The 18,331-nt window shown below is 35.5% G+C and overlaps 1 protein-coding gene across 1 annotated transcript in view; it reads left to right on the top strand.

Moving 5' to 3' along the window:
- Nucleotides 1–18,331, top strand: part of LOC136849680 (TBC1 domain family member 2B-like) — a 546,715-nt gene that overhangs the window by 95,265 nt on the left and 433,119 nt on the right. Inside the window, 2 exon segments of the mRNA XM_067123026.1 lie at nt 6,490–6,703; nt 7,369–7,571. Of these exon segments, the coding sequence (XP_066979127.1) occupies nt 6,490–6,703; nt 7,369–7,571 (417 nt within the window).

The raw sequence follows: 18,331 nt of genomic DNA, 5'->3' as shown, positions 1-18,331 counted from the left end.
CTTAATCCTTAAAGAGAAGGAGTTAAGAATCAATTTTGTGGTGTTTGGAGGCCAAATGTTCATGTATTCATGAATGTCTCTTTTCTAAGTTGCTTGATTAAGTCAGTGCATGTAGAGTTAAATCCTGATCATCTGCCATTGTTTGAAAGTAAAACTTCACAACGTCCCTGCTGTATGCATGCCTTTTAATTTACCTTAAGAGCTTTTGTTAGAGAAGATTGTCAGAGCAGCTGTATGAATGTGGAACCTGGTTTAACCTTGCTTTGTTTGCAAGACATCAAATTTTGTGTGAGGATTGTAAAGCCCACAGTCCTATCATCAAGACAGGGATGATTTTCTTCCTGAACCAAACATGAGAGAACTACTTCTCCCTACCGTCAGGTTGTTAGGAAATCCCAGTGTTCAGTTTGGGAGCATGAGGAACACATTAGTGTATGGGAGTGTACTTTCATATCAGACGGTAGTCGTTGTCTTTAGTTTTGGATTGCCAGTTATGGTCTTTTGACTTTGGCGCATGAGTCTCTAGTACTCTATGAGATAGTCCCTTTTTCCTTGTGAGTATCCTCCAACATGTTCGTTATGAGGAAACTTACATCCAGCTGTGGATCCACCATTATGCAACAGTAGTACATACCAGGAAGGATCACACAACTGGCAAGAATATTTAAAGCTTTCCCCTTTTTAAAAGCTTTTAGTTTGCTTGACTGAGTGGATGTTTCTCAGCTGTACTAACCCCCATCCTCATTCAGTGTTTTAGTCAGCTAACTTTAAAAGTAAGTGAGATTTATTCCTAATAATAAAAATTGTAATGGTAAAATTAATTATTTGGGTAATTACCTACTGCTGAAATGAAACCTACCCAGCCTCCCCTCATCTTTGGGTAGCCATGAAAAATTCTGACTAGAGTGTAAAAATTTCAATGCCACCTAGTGGGAAATGGGATTACAAACTGTCCATCTATGTTAGTAGGACATTATTCATTTGTATATTTTAAATGCCATTCACACCGAATGCATATTTTAAATGCCATTCACACCGAATGCGTGAAGATGTAGCTAACTTTAACAGTGGGTAAGTATCCAAATAATTAATTTTATCATAAAAATTTTCATATTTTATTATTATTAGTATTAGTGAATGGTGTGATTATGTATGCAATAATGGACCCATGGTTTAGTCTTCTCTCCATTACATTTCATAATGGTAACTGACAAGGTGCCAATCTCCTTGGTTCTTCCTAAGAAAAACTTATTGTGTAGATTACTATTACTTCATTAATCTCCTCACATTAGGTAGCTGCATTTTCATCCTCTGTCAGTATGTTTGAAGACTATTCATCTTACCTTGAGAGAGAATTTCTTTTTTTGGGGGGACCCAAGCTACTAGAAAATATATAGATTTGACAAGAAACTTCTGAATTAATAACACCATGGAGATTCAGTTCCATAGCTTTTAAAATTGAGGTTAGTGTTATTGAAACCATTATTTGAATAGTTGGTAATTTTTTTTCTCATACTGTACACAATTACAGATGTGGTAATGATGAAGCAATACTTGAAGCCTCATCTGCCCAAGGTCGTATGTATTGGTTACAGCAACTGCAGGCAGCCAGAAGAGAATTCAGTCAGAGGCGCACAGCTACTAAGACACCTGCTAGCCGGACTACTTCAACTGGTGTTAGTAGCTTTGTTGTTAATGAATAGGAACACAAAAGCAACCATTTTGTCTATGAATCAGTGTTTTTTCAGTTAATGTGCTTTCAACACATTTGGTTATGCTATTTGAATTATTGGGTGTTACATTTGTTCTATCTTAAATTTAGTTTATTTTTCATCTAGGGTTTTAAATGAATTACAGTAAAACCTCTGTATTCATGGGGATGCATACCACACCCCCACGAATAGGTAAAATCCACGAATACTTAAAACCCTTCTAAAAACACTTAGAACTGCCTATTTTGATAGTTTAAACACAAAAAAAACTCTAAAAATGCTTATACCTGAGTATTTTAAGTTTTATCACAAAAAGTGTATTTAGTCATGAAAATGATATGAAAATACAGTAATTAGTGAATATTTCTCAGTGAAAAATACCGTAAATGGGCGAATTTTCCGGGAATAATGGGTATATACATTCCACAGAGAAATCCGTGAATAGGTGAGTCTGCAAATAGTGAGACCGCGAATACAGGGGGTTACTGTATAGTCTTTATTTTACATACCTGACCCAAATTTGAAGGCATTATGTTGGTGTATAATTGATCACATTATTCATTCAACATTATTCATTCAACTTTGCCATTTAAATGACCAGTGATTCCTATAAGGTACAAATTAGGCACACAATACTTATTTTGGTCCCCTTGGGCAAGTAGACTATTACCAAATTTAAAGTTCATTGTTACAGGTGGTAACCATTCGTGGAGTTGATGAAAGACAAGCCCAGAGATGAGCGTACTGGCTTCATCACATTTTGCTTGGTTGTTAAGGTTAAACACACCTAAATGATGTGAGGTGACATCACTAAGAACAAGGTTCCTTAATCTAGAAGACTGAGGCTGAATCTTGGTCTTTAAGAAACCAATGTTGATTAGCAGTAACTGAGATAGACTTGGACTTGTCAGATAGGAGGAAGTTAGAAAATATGGAAATTCAGGGCAGGTAATACAAGACCTTTGGGATTGACGGACACTTCAAGGATCAGCATAATTATAACTTACTGAGTTTGAGGACTGATAAGTGCCTTGTGATTTACCAAGTCGAAAGCAGCACTAAAATCTTATGTGTATATATATATATATATATATATATATATATATATATATATATATATATGCACACATACTGTATACACAGGCAGTCCCCAGTTATTGGCGGGCATCGGATATCGCGATCAGGTTTTACAGTTTTGCTTGCCTAGCAATGAAAATCAGCAATTTTCAGCGTCAAAAATCGCCACTTTCTGCTTACTGGCACCGATAATTGGGTATTTGCCCGATACTTACCTAACAGAGGCCCCGTAAATCGATATCGTCGCACCATCGAACAGAACCCCCACCGATAACAGGGAACTGCCTGTATATATATATATATATATATATATATATATATATATATATATATATATATATATATATATATATATATATATATATATATATATATATATATATATCATATAAGCTACAAACGTCCTTTAATATCCAATTCGCTCTACTTCGGAAATAATATATTTTCATATATGTTAACGAAGAATTTTGTTACTTGATAATAAATTCATCGTCTCGACAAGGCTCAACCAGCGAAGACAAGAACTCAGGACTACAGTGGACGCATTTTAACCCACGCGGCCAGCAAGTGAGGGTATAAGTGGATATCGTCTTCCTTATACAAATCGCAAGTCAAACTCATGTGTTTGTATTTGGAGACGATATTCACCCACCTCAGCCATGCTAACCACGTGGCGTTTCGCATGCAGCCATATTATAACTTTTTTTCACATCACCGTGATTCATATTCAATCAGTAAGCTACAACGCCCTTTAATATCCACCGCTCTACCGGAAATAATATATTTTCATATATGTTACCGAAGGGGAATTTTCTAGTTGATAATAAATTCGTAAGTCTCGTGGGCTCCGGAACCAGAAGACAAGAACTCAGGACTACAGTGGACGCATTTTTTAACCCACGCGGCCAGCAAGTGAGGTATAAGTGGATATCGTCTTCCCCTATACAAATCGGCCGTCGAACTCAGGTGTTTGTATTTGGAGGCGATATTCACCTCTGCCATGCTAACCACGTAGTGCATTTGTTGCACGAGCCATATTATGACTTTTTTATCACATCACCGTGATTCATATTCAATCAGTAAGCTACAAACGTCCTTTAATATCCAATTTGCTCTACCTCGGAAATAATATATTTTTTCATATATGTTACCGAAGGGGAATTTTTTTAGTTGATAATAAATTCGTCGTCTCGTGGGCTTCGAAAGCCAAGACAAGAACTCAGGACTACAGTGGACGCATTTTAACCCACGCGGCTAGCAAGTGAGGTATAAGTGGATATCATCTTCCCATACAAATCGCTAACAGCTGAAAATCTCAGAATTTCTTTAGTCACCTTGTCGTAATTTTTGCACCGTTTTCTATTAGACGTTACATAAAGTGTTATACATGAAAATGTATGCAATTTCATGTAGAATACAACAAAAAATAACTCATGATTGTAGCTTTTATCAGTTTTGAAATATTTTCATATAAATCACGATAAATAGAAAAATTTGACCTTCGGTCAACTTTAACTTGACCGAAATGGTTGAAAACTGCAATTGTAAGCTAAAAAAATTACATTCTAGTAATATTCAATCATTTACCTTCATTTTGCAACAAACGGGAAGTCTCTAGCACAATATTTCGATTTATGGTGAATTTTTGAAAAAATTTTTTACGTCCGCTCATTACGCTAATTCATGCATCATTTTGTGATAATATTTTTCTCTGTTGCTTTGATCGTTTTACAATTTGTTATATACCAAAATCATCGCAATTTAGTGTACAATACAACGAAAAACATAACTCATTAGCTTTAACCGTTTTGCTCACAGCGCGATTTGTATACAATTATATATGAAATTTTTTTTTGCGCTGTCATATATTCCAATATTTATATATGATAATGATATTTTTTTCATTTTTGATGGTTGCATACTAAACTTCAGGCAATAAAAAAAAAGGAGCCAAAAATGAACTCTTAAACTTAAAAACTAAGCGTGCTGTGATTTTTTTAAAAACTTTTTCCGTCATGTAACTCCCAAACCCCGCCGGCATACAGCAGACACTTTTGTAAATAGAGGCTCTGTGTTTATGGGTTAATAGTTTTATAAAAAAAAGTGCATTTAGTCATAAAAATGAGATGAAAATACAGTAATTAGTAAATATTTCTCTGTGAAAAATAGTGAGAATGGGCGGATTTTCAGCGAATAATGCGTATACTGTATATGTAAGAGAAATCCACAAATAGGCGAGTCCGCGAATCGTGAAACCGCTGAATACAGGGGTTTTACTGTATATATATATATATATATATATATATATATATATATATATATATATATATATATATATATATATATATATATATATATATATATATATATATATATATATCAGGCAGTCCCCCAGTTTACTGATGGGTCCGCTTACGATGTTCGAGGTTACGATGCTTTTCAAATATATTCATCAGAAATTATTTCCTGGTTTACAACGCATGTTCCTGGGTTACGACGCGTTGTACGCCGATCCGACGGAAGAAATATGGCTCCAAAACAGCAGAATAATGAAAATTTGGAGGTTTTATGAAAAACTCAATAAAAATGCATTTTACATCATTTTCAATACACCCAAAGCATTAAAAGTAAGGTTTTCTTAGGATTTTTGACGATTTTCAATGATTTTTCGGTTTACAACGATTTTCAGTTTACAACGCGGCGTAAAAACGGAACCCCGTCGTAAACCGGAGACTGCCTGTATTTATATATATATATATTTATTTATTTATTTATTACAGGCAGTCCCCAGTTATCGCCTATTTTCGGTTATCGCACCTCTGTTAGTTATATATTGGCACCAATAATGGAAATTGGCGCATATCAGCATAAAATGGCCAATTTTATCGCTAGAGAAGCTCCGAAAAACCAGATTGCTGATAACTGAGCCTGCCGATAACTAGGACTGCTCTGTATATGTATATATATATATATATATATATATATATATATATATATATATATATATATATATATATATATATATATATATATATATATATATACAAAGTACTGTATATATACAAAGTACACATATCACATATGCAACAGCTTATTTCTAATGGATACTAATTAGAATTATCCTTGTCCTCATTGGCTTCCAAAAATGGGAATTTGGGTCCTTGAGTAGTATATCTTTGGCACAGTACAGTATATAAGCCAGTCTTGAAGGAAGAATCCATAAGTGTTATTTATTTAGATGTTACCGTATCTTTGTTATTATTTTTAACTTAGGTTTAGTTTTAGTCTTACACAAAAACTATTGGTAGTCTTATGGTCTTACACAAAACTCACATTGGTAGCTTTGGTCAGTAAGTTATAAGATGTCAAGGGACCCCTTGAGATGCCTCAGAGCCCTCTACTTCTTTTATTTTAGGTCACTTATATTTATAGTACAGATGACTAAATTAAGATATAATTTTTAATTGTTTATCAAGTTATCTGAATTTGCATGTTTTTATTTGTTTGAACTCTTATACAGTATACCAAACACAGACCTTATGGGGATTCAGGAAGAAAGTGCACAGTGAAGAAGAGAGTGGAAAGACCTGATTCACATCTGTGCTTGTAAAGGGAAAATCTAACAAGAAGGTTAATGTTGATGGTGTTGATGAAGATGAAATATATGACATACCAGTTTAGGTGTTAAATTTTTTTACAGCGTCCTGAAATGGGTCTGATTCAAGATGAAAAAAGCACTCCATTACCTGTCCCAGATCCACATAAAGATCTAATGAGACCGGTTACAAGACCAAGCGATGAGGATGACAAAACCACACCTTTGAAGCCTCCTACAAGTCTTATGGATGCTCGCCAAGTTTTATCAAACATTCTACCCAGTACTCAAAGGAAAATCTTTAGAACAAGTAGTGAATGTAAGTTCTTTAAAGGTGATCAAGACCTTATTGTATCATGATGTCTGTGGCATGCCCTGATTTAGTCTTAGGCTTAACCTATTTACATTTGTAAAAGAATATGATAGGTATTTCATGTGGTGTTATATACTGAAGTTCACTATTTTTTTTTTTTTGGTAAATATTCAGATATTATAATTGCATACAGGTAGGCCCAAGGATTGGGGTAGGGGAACCCTAGCTTCCAAGGTTAGTATAAGAAAGCTGTCAAGTGTAGGTATGAATGGTTGTCATGAAACAACATGAAAAAGCAAAGTCTGCTTTTATGATGCTTGCTTGTTGTCTGCCCTGTGGGACTGGTTAGTAAGCCTTAAGCACTGATGAGTTTGAGATGTTTTCTTGAAATGATTTTTGAAAGAGACTTGATTTTCTCTAGCACTTTACTGGTATTAGTGTTTTACATTGCTCAGTAAACTTGAATTTTTAAAAGAAAATATTTTTTTATAGGAAAAGTAGTTGATTCTGATATGCCTAAAATTCTACAGTGTAACCCTTGCATATGTGCCTATGATTTATGCTTTGCATGACTGTCAAAGCATTAAATTTGGACTGGTGGTTTGAAAGAGATTTAATTTAATGTTTCTAGACATTGCGTGACATGCATGTTTTACTATTTTTGCCTCTAGCTTCCAAGTCACCCACTAGTCCATTGGCTTCACACCACAGTCCGTTTTCTTCGCCATCTATGGAAGACTTAACCCTTGGAAATTTAAGTAGGAAGCTTCGCAGCTCTTTCAGGGGTAAAAGGTCTTCTTCCTTTGAAGGACGGGAAGGATTGGATGTCACACCTTTACATAACACAAAGCTTAATTGTAGAAGATGTGAAGAGGTATGTCAACATTTTTTCCATTACATCTGATTAGGATTTATTATGGGAATGTTATTTTATATGATAATACAGTAAACCTTGCTAATCTGTACTTCTTTTGGGAAGACCTTTTGTGGATATACTGGTTGTCCATATTAACCAAATTTATTTTATATTGGCTAGCCTAGGCTAGCAAATAAACCTAGCAATAGTTATAATTACCAGAACAATTATGCATTACTGAAGGGAAGTATGTGCTAGAAATGTGTCAGGAAAAAATATAGTATTTGGAAATTTTCTTTGCATTGCCAAAGAAATATGCTTACACTGGCTTAGTCTAGCTTAGGTTTGATGTATTTAGGTAGTGTAGGCATGGCTAAATTCATGTACATAGGCTAGCCTATAGTCAAACCAAAATGACTACAAACATGGATGTCATGGCTATGTTGACAAACTTCTTTCTGACTTATAATCCAGCTATAGTTAATCTGCTCTGTCAGTTCTTTATTTTGGTCATAAAATCTTTCTCATCCCAAAAGACTGTTCTGGGACAAGGCTGACTTACTCTGCAATATACCATCACTTGAGGATTCAATAACACTATTTTTTTTCTCGTATCATTTATTTTTATTAGTGAGTCTGGGCTAGATTTTGGTAATTTATGTAATAGTTTTTCATGATTAGAAACTAAAGCATGCTAATACTACCCCGTGATCAAAATATTTTTTTAATTTATTGTGGTTTTTTTATTATAAATCATCCTTTACTTGTCATTAAATTTCAGTTCTTTCACCCATTTTACATCTTCATGGTTAGATAAAGCAGAACAATAATGTCAAGCTGTTTACCCTTTCTGACCTGGTATAAACATGTCTGCAAAATTTACACAATACCTACACTTTAGTTAAGGTTTTATGAATCAAAACTGGGAAAAGTGGCAACATCCTAAATGTACTACATGTTTGTAGTCATTTTGGTTTGACTAGCTGATAATCATACTGAGGTGTCTAAAAAATAATAATGAATTACTATTTGTTTAATAATGTACTGTATTCTATATTAAATAACTTTCTTTATTACAATGTATTATATTTTTTATATTTTATATGTTTATTTTATTAAATAACAAATTGTTTTTATTTTTTTTATTTATTGTATTATATTTTAGTGCATTATTATTTTTATATGCTTATTTCATTAAGTAGTGGGTATTGTAAAATTGCCTGACCAATTTCCATAAAAATAATCATACCAAACATTGACAAAATTTTAAATTATCTAGTAAAGTAATTATAAAGGCAATAGCTATTAAAGGTTTAATGTGAAAGAATTTTATACTTTTAACATGTTTATGTGCAATAACCACATCAAACATTGAAGAAGGTTATAAAACATCAAGCTATGTTTTCAATTTAGCCAATATTTATTGCACACTATCTGATTTGTGCTAGTGCCAGATGTGTGCAGTAAATACTGTACATTTCAAAATAAAAAATATTTCATTGTTACAATTTTTTTAAAATTGTCAGTCAATTTCTATATATTCAAAAGAATAAAATAAAATCATATGGTAATCTAAAAGTTGTCTGGATATTCTGAAACTGGATTCAAAAGGTGTGGATTAGTGAAGTTTTACTATATTAAATACTACTGTGTATTGTCAGTGTTCTGTGCCTTGCACATTTTGCATGCTGTGCAGATTGAGTTTTGTGAAGTTTTTATTATATTCAGACTCTGCTGTGGTGATGGATAGGAAAGCTAATCACTGATAAGAATTTATTCATGAAAATTACTGATGTACTGCTTTAATATTGTCATAATACTTGGTTGGGTAGACATATCCAGTTCCAAGTCGTGAACTATGATAAGTAATGTAGTTAGAAGAGGTGGAAAGAGGTGGAATCTCTTTATGTTAATTCCCTGTCTCATCTTATAAAAGCCGGTACTCTTTCTCTTACTTGGTTTGGTGATAGGAAGATGTGTATTGAATGCTATGTGCTTGACCTTGTACTCCTTCCATCAGCAATCTCAAAAAGTTGACCATTTAGTGGGCACCTTTGCATTCCCATAACATCTGGTCAGTCAGCTTGATGCCTAGACAGCCAAAGGGGACCTGGCAGCCATACATAGACCAAGTTGAGAATTCAGGTAACAGTGAAGGACACTATTGGAGATGTCCCAGCTAGCAGGTTCTCTTTGCTCATCTGTGGTCCAGCCACCAGCTGAATTTGTGTCTGGGGGACAGCTGAAAGAGGAAAACAGAGGTCACTTGAAGTTCTGTATCTAATACTTCTACCTCTGAACATGACTTGTTATGCCAGATATATCACATTGAGGTTACCGTTATTCAGTCCAGGAGAGCTGGGAGTCTGGGACTTCTTGGTATCATTATACCCAAGCCACTTAGGTTGTTGTATGATCAGAATTTTAGCCATGGGGTACTTCTGTTGTTTGGCTAGGTAGATACTGTCTCCTTAGAGGGTCCAGATCCTCCAGTAATGGACAAGTATGGTCATGGATATGAATTATGTATCAGAGATGCCTGGTATGCTGACCTCTCTAGTGTCTTCTCAGGTTCCAAACTAACACACAGGGGCTAGAGGATGTTAACTTGTTACTGGCTCCTTATTGATTAATGAAAATATTATTCAAATGGAACTTCAAGAAATCTCTTTACAAGTCTGCAGAACCATTGTTTTCCCATGAGGTGATGCAGCCTCTTATCTATTGTGACTGTGTCTCTCAGAGGAAGTTCCCTCACAGGAAGTTGGATACAGGATATCAGAGACAATTGGAGTGCTAGAGACTTTTTACAGTGCAACTTTGATTTAGTTTGTTACATCCATATCCACATAAGGCTGCATATACATGTGTATATAGAATTAAAGAACTCTAAACTTAATGATTCTCTGCCTTGGAATGGAATGGGAAGTTTATTTCCTAAATTTTATACTTTGCCTTTTCTTTCTTCTTTCTTTAAATTTTCAGGTGAAAACCTATGGACAAAGTCAACAGACTACAAACCCAAGAGGGTTTCAAAGGGAAATCAGCCTGCAGAAAGAGAGATAAGTTATAGGAAAATATGATATATAAATAAATATGAGGGAATAGAGTAAAACTGATACACCAGAAATTCAGGAGACATCAGCAGAGAGCAGGAATGAATTTGCTCCTTGCTTAGACAATTGGAGATCAGAGGATTCCACAGCTGAACTAGGTAAACTATACCACATTTAAGTTGTAGCCAAGATCAAACTAATAGCAAACTGCATGCTATTACACCTGATACTAGAAAACGTCACACTGTGCAGCAGTCTACCTAGTGTTGTGAGCAATAACAGCAAGGTTAAGTGAAGAAGAGTGCAACGGATATTTGTCGTTGTAGTGAATTTGATTTAACAAACATAATGAACTCACTTTACGTCTGTGCCATAAGCTAACATTAAGAGTTGGCAAAATAAACTTGACTAATGACATAACTCCATCCAAGCGTTTGAGATGAGAGTCAGCACCAGAAGACCACTTTGGAGAACATTACTCCAAACAAGGGAGAAGAAAAAAGTTTCAACAGCTATAATCACTTCATCTTGAAACATTCTAAAACATTTCTGTGAGATATCAACTTTTTGAGAAACAGAGGAGGGACTATTATGTACTTTATATGCTTCTCAAAAGTGAATATTTTATCAAAAGTTACATCTAAGATCTTGAAAGAGTTGCTGACATCTACAGCCGTACCATTTAAATGTAAATCAGGATGCAAAGGCAAAAGTGCTCTGGATCAACTAACTATCATACTTTAGGTTTTAGAAGGGTTAAGCTTCATGCCCCAAAGCCTACTCCACTCATGAATATGTGCCAGATCCCTATCCAAGGAGCAACAGCTTCATCAGCATATGCAATAAGCTTGTTCTCCAGACCTTGCCACATGTCACTAGTAAATAGTAAGTAGCAAAGGCCCAAGAACACGACCTTAACGAAACACCAGAAATGACATGGCTAAAGCTAGTATCAGGCCATCAACACAGACCCTTTAGGTTTGCCTACTAGAAATTCACTGAAAATATTAATAAAAGGCCCACCTATTCTCAATAATCTTGGCTTGTAGAGAGACTATGCATGCCTCTACACCCTCATGCAGAATACCCCGCAAGATGGAAGATATTGGCCAAGACCTAATTGTAAAGCTTTGACTTCTTTAGGCTTGAAGGCCAGTCAACACAACTTAGGCTCAGGAAAGCATGACTGAGGCAACACCAAGGACTCACTGCAGTTTGCTCATAAAGACTTAAGGCAAAAGTTGTGCCTTCTGTTGAGGGCAATGTCAGCAGTTCCAACAACTCCTAAAAGGGGAGGCATTTTTTAATCAACTCCGAGATTGAGACTTGAGGGTAGACCACTACTGTGGGGCAACAAGGTTCTTTCCCTTGCCTACAGCATTTACTTAGTTTTTCTTCACCCTTCCCGTACTGATGTGGCAACAGCGCTCAAACTGGCAAAGATCCCCATTACTCTTTGGTCTCCTGTGTGATTTACATGCCCCAACTGTGCTCCGGAACATTTTCAAAGACTGTGTAGATGAAATGTTGAAGTTATCAGGTGAGGAAAGTTAAGTGCTTAGTCTTAAGCTCCTGTAAAAAGTTTGTTTCTGAAAATTTTTCAGTTTGGCATAATTGTTACTATCTGCTAGCCAATGCATCCATGTAGGTGGAGATTCGGGATTAAGCTACTGGGCTATGCCATGCCTTCTGCTTTGGTGTCAACTTTGACACTTATTAAATCTCATTACTTGGGAATTGTATGACTAAAAATTCTTAGTTGATGATACAGTATTTATTTATTATATATTGATAATTTTAATTTACAGTAATACCCCGAACTTGCATGATTCGAGTTGCGAAAATTCAGAGACACACGAACTTTTCATTGGAACCTAACTAATTGTCGTACATGAGTTTTTCACAGACACACGAACATTTGGAATACTGAGAAACCCAGCATAAGTGATATGTTTGATTTTTATGTAATTTTATAAGTTTTCAAGCTTTTATGTGTAAATTAAATAACATTAAATAATAAAATAATAATTTCTCTCTCTCTCTCTCTCTCTCTCTCTCTCTCTCTCTCTCTCTCTCTCTCTCTCTCTCTCTCTCTCTCTCTCTCTCTCTCTCTCTTTACTGAGATGAGAGAATTTTTATGGTACATGTATGTTTATTTGTGTTGTGTGATAAATTTTTTTACCGAATAATAACTATAAATAAATTTTTTACCTAATAATAACTACTAATTTTCAAATGTTAATAAGATTATTAATAATAATAATAATAATAATAATAATAGTAATAATAATAATAATAATTATAATAACAATAAAAATAATAATTAAAAAATACTCATAGTAGCATGAGTCTTAAAATGGAGAAGCAAATCCACAGTTATGTATATGTACATATATTTAAAGATAAATCAATATAGATAGCTTTCGGGAACTTGTTCGGTTCCCCTTTTCAATCTGATGTGTTGATGTAGCACTCCAACCAAGTAGACATAAAAGAACTCAAAACAAGCGAAGTTGTTCATAAACTATGGAACCAGTTGTCAAACATAGATCAGGCAATGCTGTCATTTTCTGATGAAGGTCTTGCCAGTCGTCTGGAACGTCTAATTGGTCCTTGCTCGATGCGGTCGTTTTGCTTGTCATCAACTGCATAGGCACCTGAAACATCGGTTACTGGAAGCAACCAAGTTACCTGAATGGGAGAAAGAGAGGCAACCATAGCATCAGATGTGGCTAACGAGACAACACTATCATAGTGGTCTTTATTCTTAAAACCTTTAATGTACTTCCTGGAAATAAGGTTGATGGTGAATTTATCTTCCTGTGTAAAAGATTCATTACCTTCTGTAGATAAACCACTATCTATTGCCGCGCCCTCCACTAGTCTTCTTATGCCAACATCTTTACTGCTAAAAATTACTTTAGATTCTGCCCAGTTTATGCGGTGGTCAAGTTTAAGACAATGTGTTAGTTAGCCATAGTCTTAAACTCAACCACTGCATAAATTGGGCAGAATCTAAAGCAATTTTTAGCAGTAAAGATGTTGGCATAAGAAGACTAGTGGAGGGTGCGGCGATAGATATTGGTTTATCTATGGAAGGCAATAAATCTTTCACACAGGAAGATAAATTCACCAACAACCTTATTTCCAGGAAGTACATGAAAGGTTTTAAGAATAAAGACCATTATGATAGTGTTGTCTCATTAGCCACATCTGATGCTGCGGTTGCCTCTCTTTCTCCCATTCAGGTAACTTGGTTGCTTCCAGTAACCAATGTTGCAGGCGCTTATGCAGTTGATGACCAGCAAAACGACAGCATCGAGCAAGGACCAATTAGACGTTCCAGACAACTGGCAGGACTTTCATCAGAAAACAACGGCATTGCCTGATCTACGTTTGATGACCGGTTCCATAGTTTATAAACAACTTTGCTTGTTTTGAGTCCTTTTATGTTTACTTCGTTGGAGTGCAACATCAATGCATCAAATTGAAAAGGGGAACCAAACAATTTCCTGAAAGCTATCTATATTGATTTATCTTTAAATATATGTAATGTACATATACATAACTGTGGATTTGCTTCCCCAATAATGATAATAATGTAACTGTAATTACAGAATTCCTATGTGATTATGTGATATGTATTTTAAACAAACAAATATCTTTCCCTCATCTTTTGTAAGAAGCTTGAAGGCAAAGCTGTCAGACATGTCGATTTAACATGACAAGAAGGGGGAGTGTTGCTGGTTAGCGGGTCAAAGGTTTCTTACATAATTATCTCTCTCTCTCTCTCTCTCTCTCTCTCTCTCTCTCTCTCTCTCTCTCTCTCTCTCTCTCTCTCTCTCTCTCTCTCTCTGTCCATAATAATTCACTCTCTTAAGTAAGGACAACTGTATATCTCTCTCTCTCTCTCTCTCTCTCTCTCTCTCTCTCTCTCTCTCTCTCTCTCTGTCCTGTCCGTAATAATTCATTCTCTTAAGTAAGGACAACTGTTATATCTCTCTCTCTCTCTCTCTCTCTCTCTCTCTCTCTCTCTCTCTCTCTCTCTCTCATTCGTAGTTAGCACAGCCTACGTATTACTGTTTCTCTGTATGTATTTAACTGTACAGTAGATAATTTTAAATTGATCTAATTTTACCTGTATCATGTACAAACTATAAATGCTCCGTTCTAAAACATAGAGACATAGAGCATTTCAAAACAAAGAGAAAAAGACAGAATCAAGAAGTTTTTAAAAATGAGAAGACTACTAAAAATAGATTGGTGGAATGAGGGGAGAGAAATAGTATACTGTACTAATCTTCACACTCTCCTATATTTTTACGTCAACTGTTTATTTTTTTTTTAAGGGTAATTTATTGCTTACTTTTAAATGAAATTTCAGTAACTTTAATTTCATTTGAAAGTAGTTTAATACTGAATTTCCATCTTTTGATATCTAACGTAAGAATAGCTCTCTCTCTCTCTCTCTCTCTCTCTCTCTCTCTCTCTCTCTCTCTCTCTCTCTCTCTCTCCATGTTATTCTCTCTGTCTCCGTAATAATTCATAAATAATTCAACTTGATATTTCAAGTAAGGACAATCTCTCTCTCTCTCTCTCTCTCTCTCTCTCTCTCTCTCTCTCTCTCTCTCTCTCTCTCTCTCTCTCTCTCGAGTTCTTCATTGGAGGGGTAGGTAGAGCTCTCGGCTAGCACGTTGTTGGCCCAGCGTTCGACTCTCCAACCGGCCAGTGAAGAATTAGAGGAACTTATTTCTGGTGATAGAAATTCATTTCTCATTATAATGTGGTTCGTATTCCACAATAAGCTGTAGGTCCCGTTGCTAGGTAACCAGTTGGTTCTTAGCCACATAAAATAAATTTAATCCTTCGGGCCAGCCCCAGGAGAGCTGTTAATCAGCTCAGTGGTCTGGTTAAACTAAGATATACTTAACTCTCTCTCTCTCTCTCTCTCTCTCTCTCTCTCTCTCTCTCTCTCTCTCTCTCTCTCTCTCTCTCTCTCTCTCTCTCTTTGTGTTATTCTCTGTCTCTGTAATAATTGATAAATAATTTCACTCTTAGGTAAGGACAACCCTCTCTCTCTCTCTCTCTCTCTCTCTCTCTCTCTCTCTCTCTCTCTCTCTCTCTCTCTCTCATTCATAGTTAGCGCTCACCCATTTTTACAACTTATTATTTCTCTGTATGTCTTTACCTGTACAGTAGATAGTTTAAATTGATCTAATTTTACCTGTACCATCTATGAAGTGTAAATGCGCTAGTGTGGCAAATATATTCTAAAACGTAGAGACATAATAACTAAGAGTTGTATTTGTCCAAATAAAAAAGAGTTTGTTCATGAAAAAGCATTTCAGAACAAAGAGAAAGAGACGTAGAATAAAGAAGTTATTGAAAAGAAGTTGAGAAGACTTCTAAAAATAGATCGGTCGGAAGGGGAGAGAGGCAGAAATTCTCTTCCAGCTCTCTATTTTTATGTCAACCATTTATTTCTTTTTTTAAGGGTAATGTATTAAGCAAACTTTAAAAAAAAATTACAGTAACATTAATTCCATTTAAAAGTTAGCTTAATACTTTGGGAGCATGATAAAAAGGAAAATTTATTTTTTAGTCGAACTTCTCGGTTTCAAAATGATGAGTGACTTACAGTTTTCCATTATGTGTTTAACTTATTGCTTAGTTTTAAATGACATATCCCATGTTGCATTTTTTAGATAAATTTCCCGTATTATCTATATTATCATGGAATTTTTTATGTTATAAGGGATTGGAAAATATGTTTAGGTGGATCAACTCTTAGTATGTATTACTCCACTGGATAGTGACATCACAACTTTTATGATAGCCTAAGAAACAAGATTTGGCTTCTAATAACTGAAACTAATATTTCCAATGATATATTAGTTACCAGTGTAAGAATATGAGCCATAACACTCAAGTAATTGCAGTAGTTAATGATAAGTTAGGTATAGTACCATCCAATGTACTACGGGTGGTACCGTAATGTTGATTGTTTAGGCAAGTTTCAGTTGCATAGAAACACATCTCATTGGTGTTATTTAGATTAGAGGTATAGTAAAATTTGATATAATATTGGTGGTACTTTAATGACAATTTGTTAGGCAAGTTTCAATTACTTAGAAATTTGTCTCATTAAGTATTGGTGTATATAGGTAGTCAATAATATTTTAAAAGTCAACACACCAGTCATGATAGCATGATATGGTATTTTAATTAGTTTTGTTAAGCTAGCATTCATTTTAAAAATACACTAGTCCAGAACTCAGATTGAACATACAAGCAGAGACAGGTTAAAAAAAAATAATAACTTTTAAATGTACCACCCTGTGTAAATTTATACTGATGGCATTATAAAGCAGATTTGCTAGACTAGCTCTTAATAGAATACCAGAGTATTCCAAGGCTGTATTAGTATTGCATTACCTCAGAGTCATGCTTATCAACCATTTTTGTATTGATTACTTAATTAGATGTCAAGGTTGCACATATTTATATATCTTTATAACCCTTTTCCTATGATATTCATGAATTTTTTTCTTGGCAGGATAGTGATTTTTGCTCTCCTTGATTTGTTAATATATAAAACAGGTGGAACCTGGTAATGGTACCTGTAGTTTAATCATGATTTGAAGGGATGACACCAGCACAGTCATTATATTATCTTTAAAAGAAGGTAACCCACTGAGCTTTTCTTTCCTAAATGTCATTGCCATGTACTTACAGCAAGGTTAGTCTGTTTCATGCTGATGCGTATTCCAGTTATATGACAGATATATATGGCATGTATGTGACTGTTTCTCATAGTTTTTGTCTTTCTTCACTACAGAGCTGCTAATAGCTAAACCCAATGATGGTTGCCAGTGGGGCAGCATGTACCCTCTGCCATAAACATAGGCTTGCTGATACAAGGTTGAGTTTAGGTAGTTTTCAGACATGTGCAAAATTAGCAACATGTTCCTGGCAGCAAACCATGAGGGAAAGGTTTGTTTAAGACTAGCCCTTTGGTCCAAGGTGTCAGATGAAGTTTAGGGGGAAGGAGAGTACATCTTTCTGGCAGAGCTTTGGCTGAGAGTATTCCCCTCTGTTTCCAAGCAGATTCTGTACCCTGGCCAGTATGCCAAGATGCTGTAATTCAAGGTCTCCCTGTATGACTTCTTCAATGGAAATTAAGTCATACATTGAGATAGGTGACCCAATACTGGCATGAAGTAGACCTTGCCACTGAACTTTTCCATCCTGAATTTGGAAGACCCAGGGTCACTGACTTTTTCACATGAGAGGGATCTCTTGGAACAATACCTTGGCTCCCCCATGCAGTAACATGATGTTGAGGAGGACCTAATAGGGCCACCCTCCTCTCCCTGAAGTACTTTTTTACCCATGCAATTACCTGCTGTTGAGAAGGACCTTAATAGGGCAGCCCTCCACTCCCTGAAATACTTTTTCACCCTCAGTAACCTGCTGTTGAGGAGGACCTTAATAAGGCTACCCTCCTCTCCCTTGAGTACTTTTTTACTTGTGTAGTAGCCTGATAGTGAGAAGGAACACCAATAGGCCCCACCCTTCTTCCCCCTGAAGCTTGATCCCTTCCAGGGGCTGTGGTCCTTCATTAGATTCCCATGTCCTAGCTTGGCAGCGACAATGAGACTACCCAAGCCCAATTCGCCCAGGATGGTGATCGTGATAGAGAAATTCTGTCTGAGGCTTGTT

The sequence above is a fragment of the Macrobrachium rosenbergii genome, chromosome 21 (assembly GCF_040412425.1).
Source record: "Macrobrachium rosenbergii isolate ZJJX-2024 chromosome 21, ASM4041242v1, whole genome shotgun sequence".
In the NCBI taxonomy this organism is placed as follows: domain Eukaryota; kingdom Metazoa; phylum Arthropoda; class Malacostraca; order Decapoda; family Palaemonidae; genus Macrobrachium; species Macrobrachium rosenbergii.
Note: the sequence above shows the minus strand (reverse complement) of the source record. Positions and strands in the feature narration are given on the sequence as shown.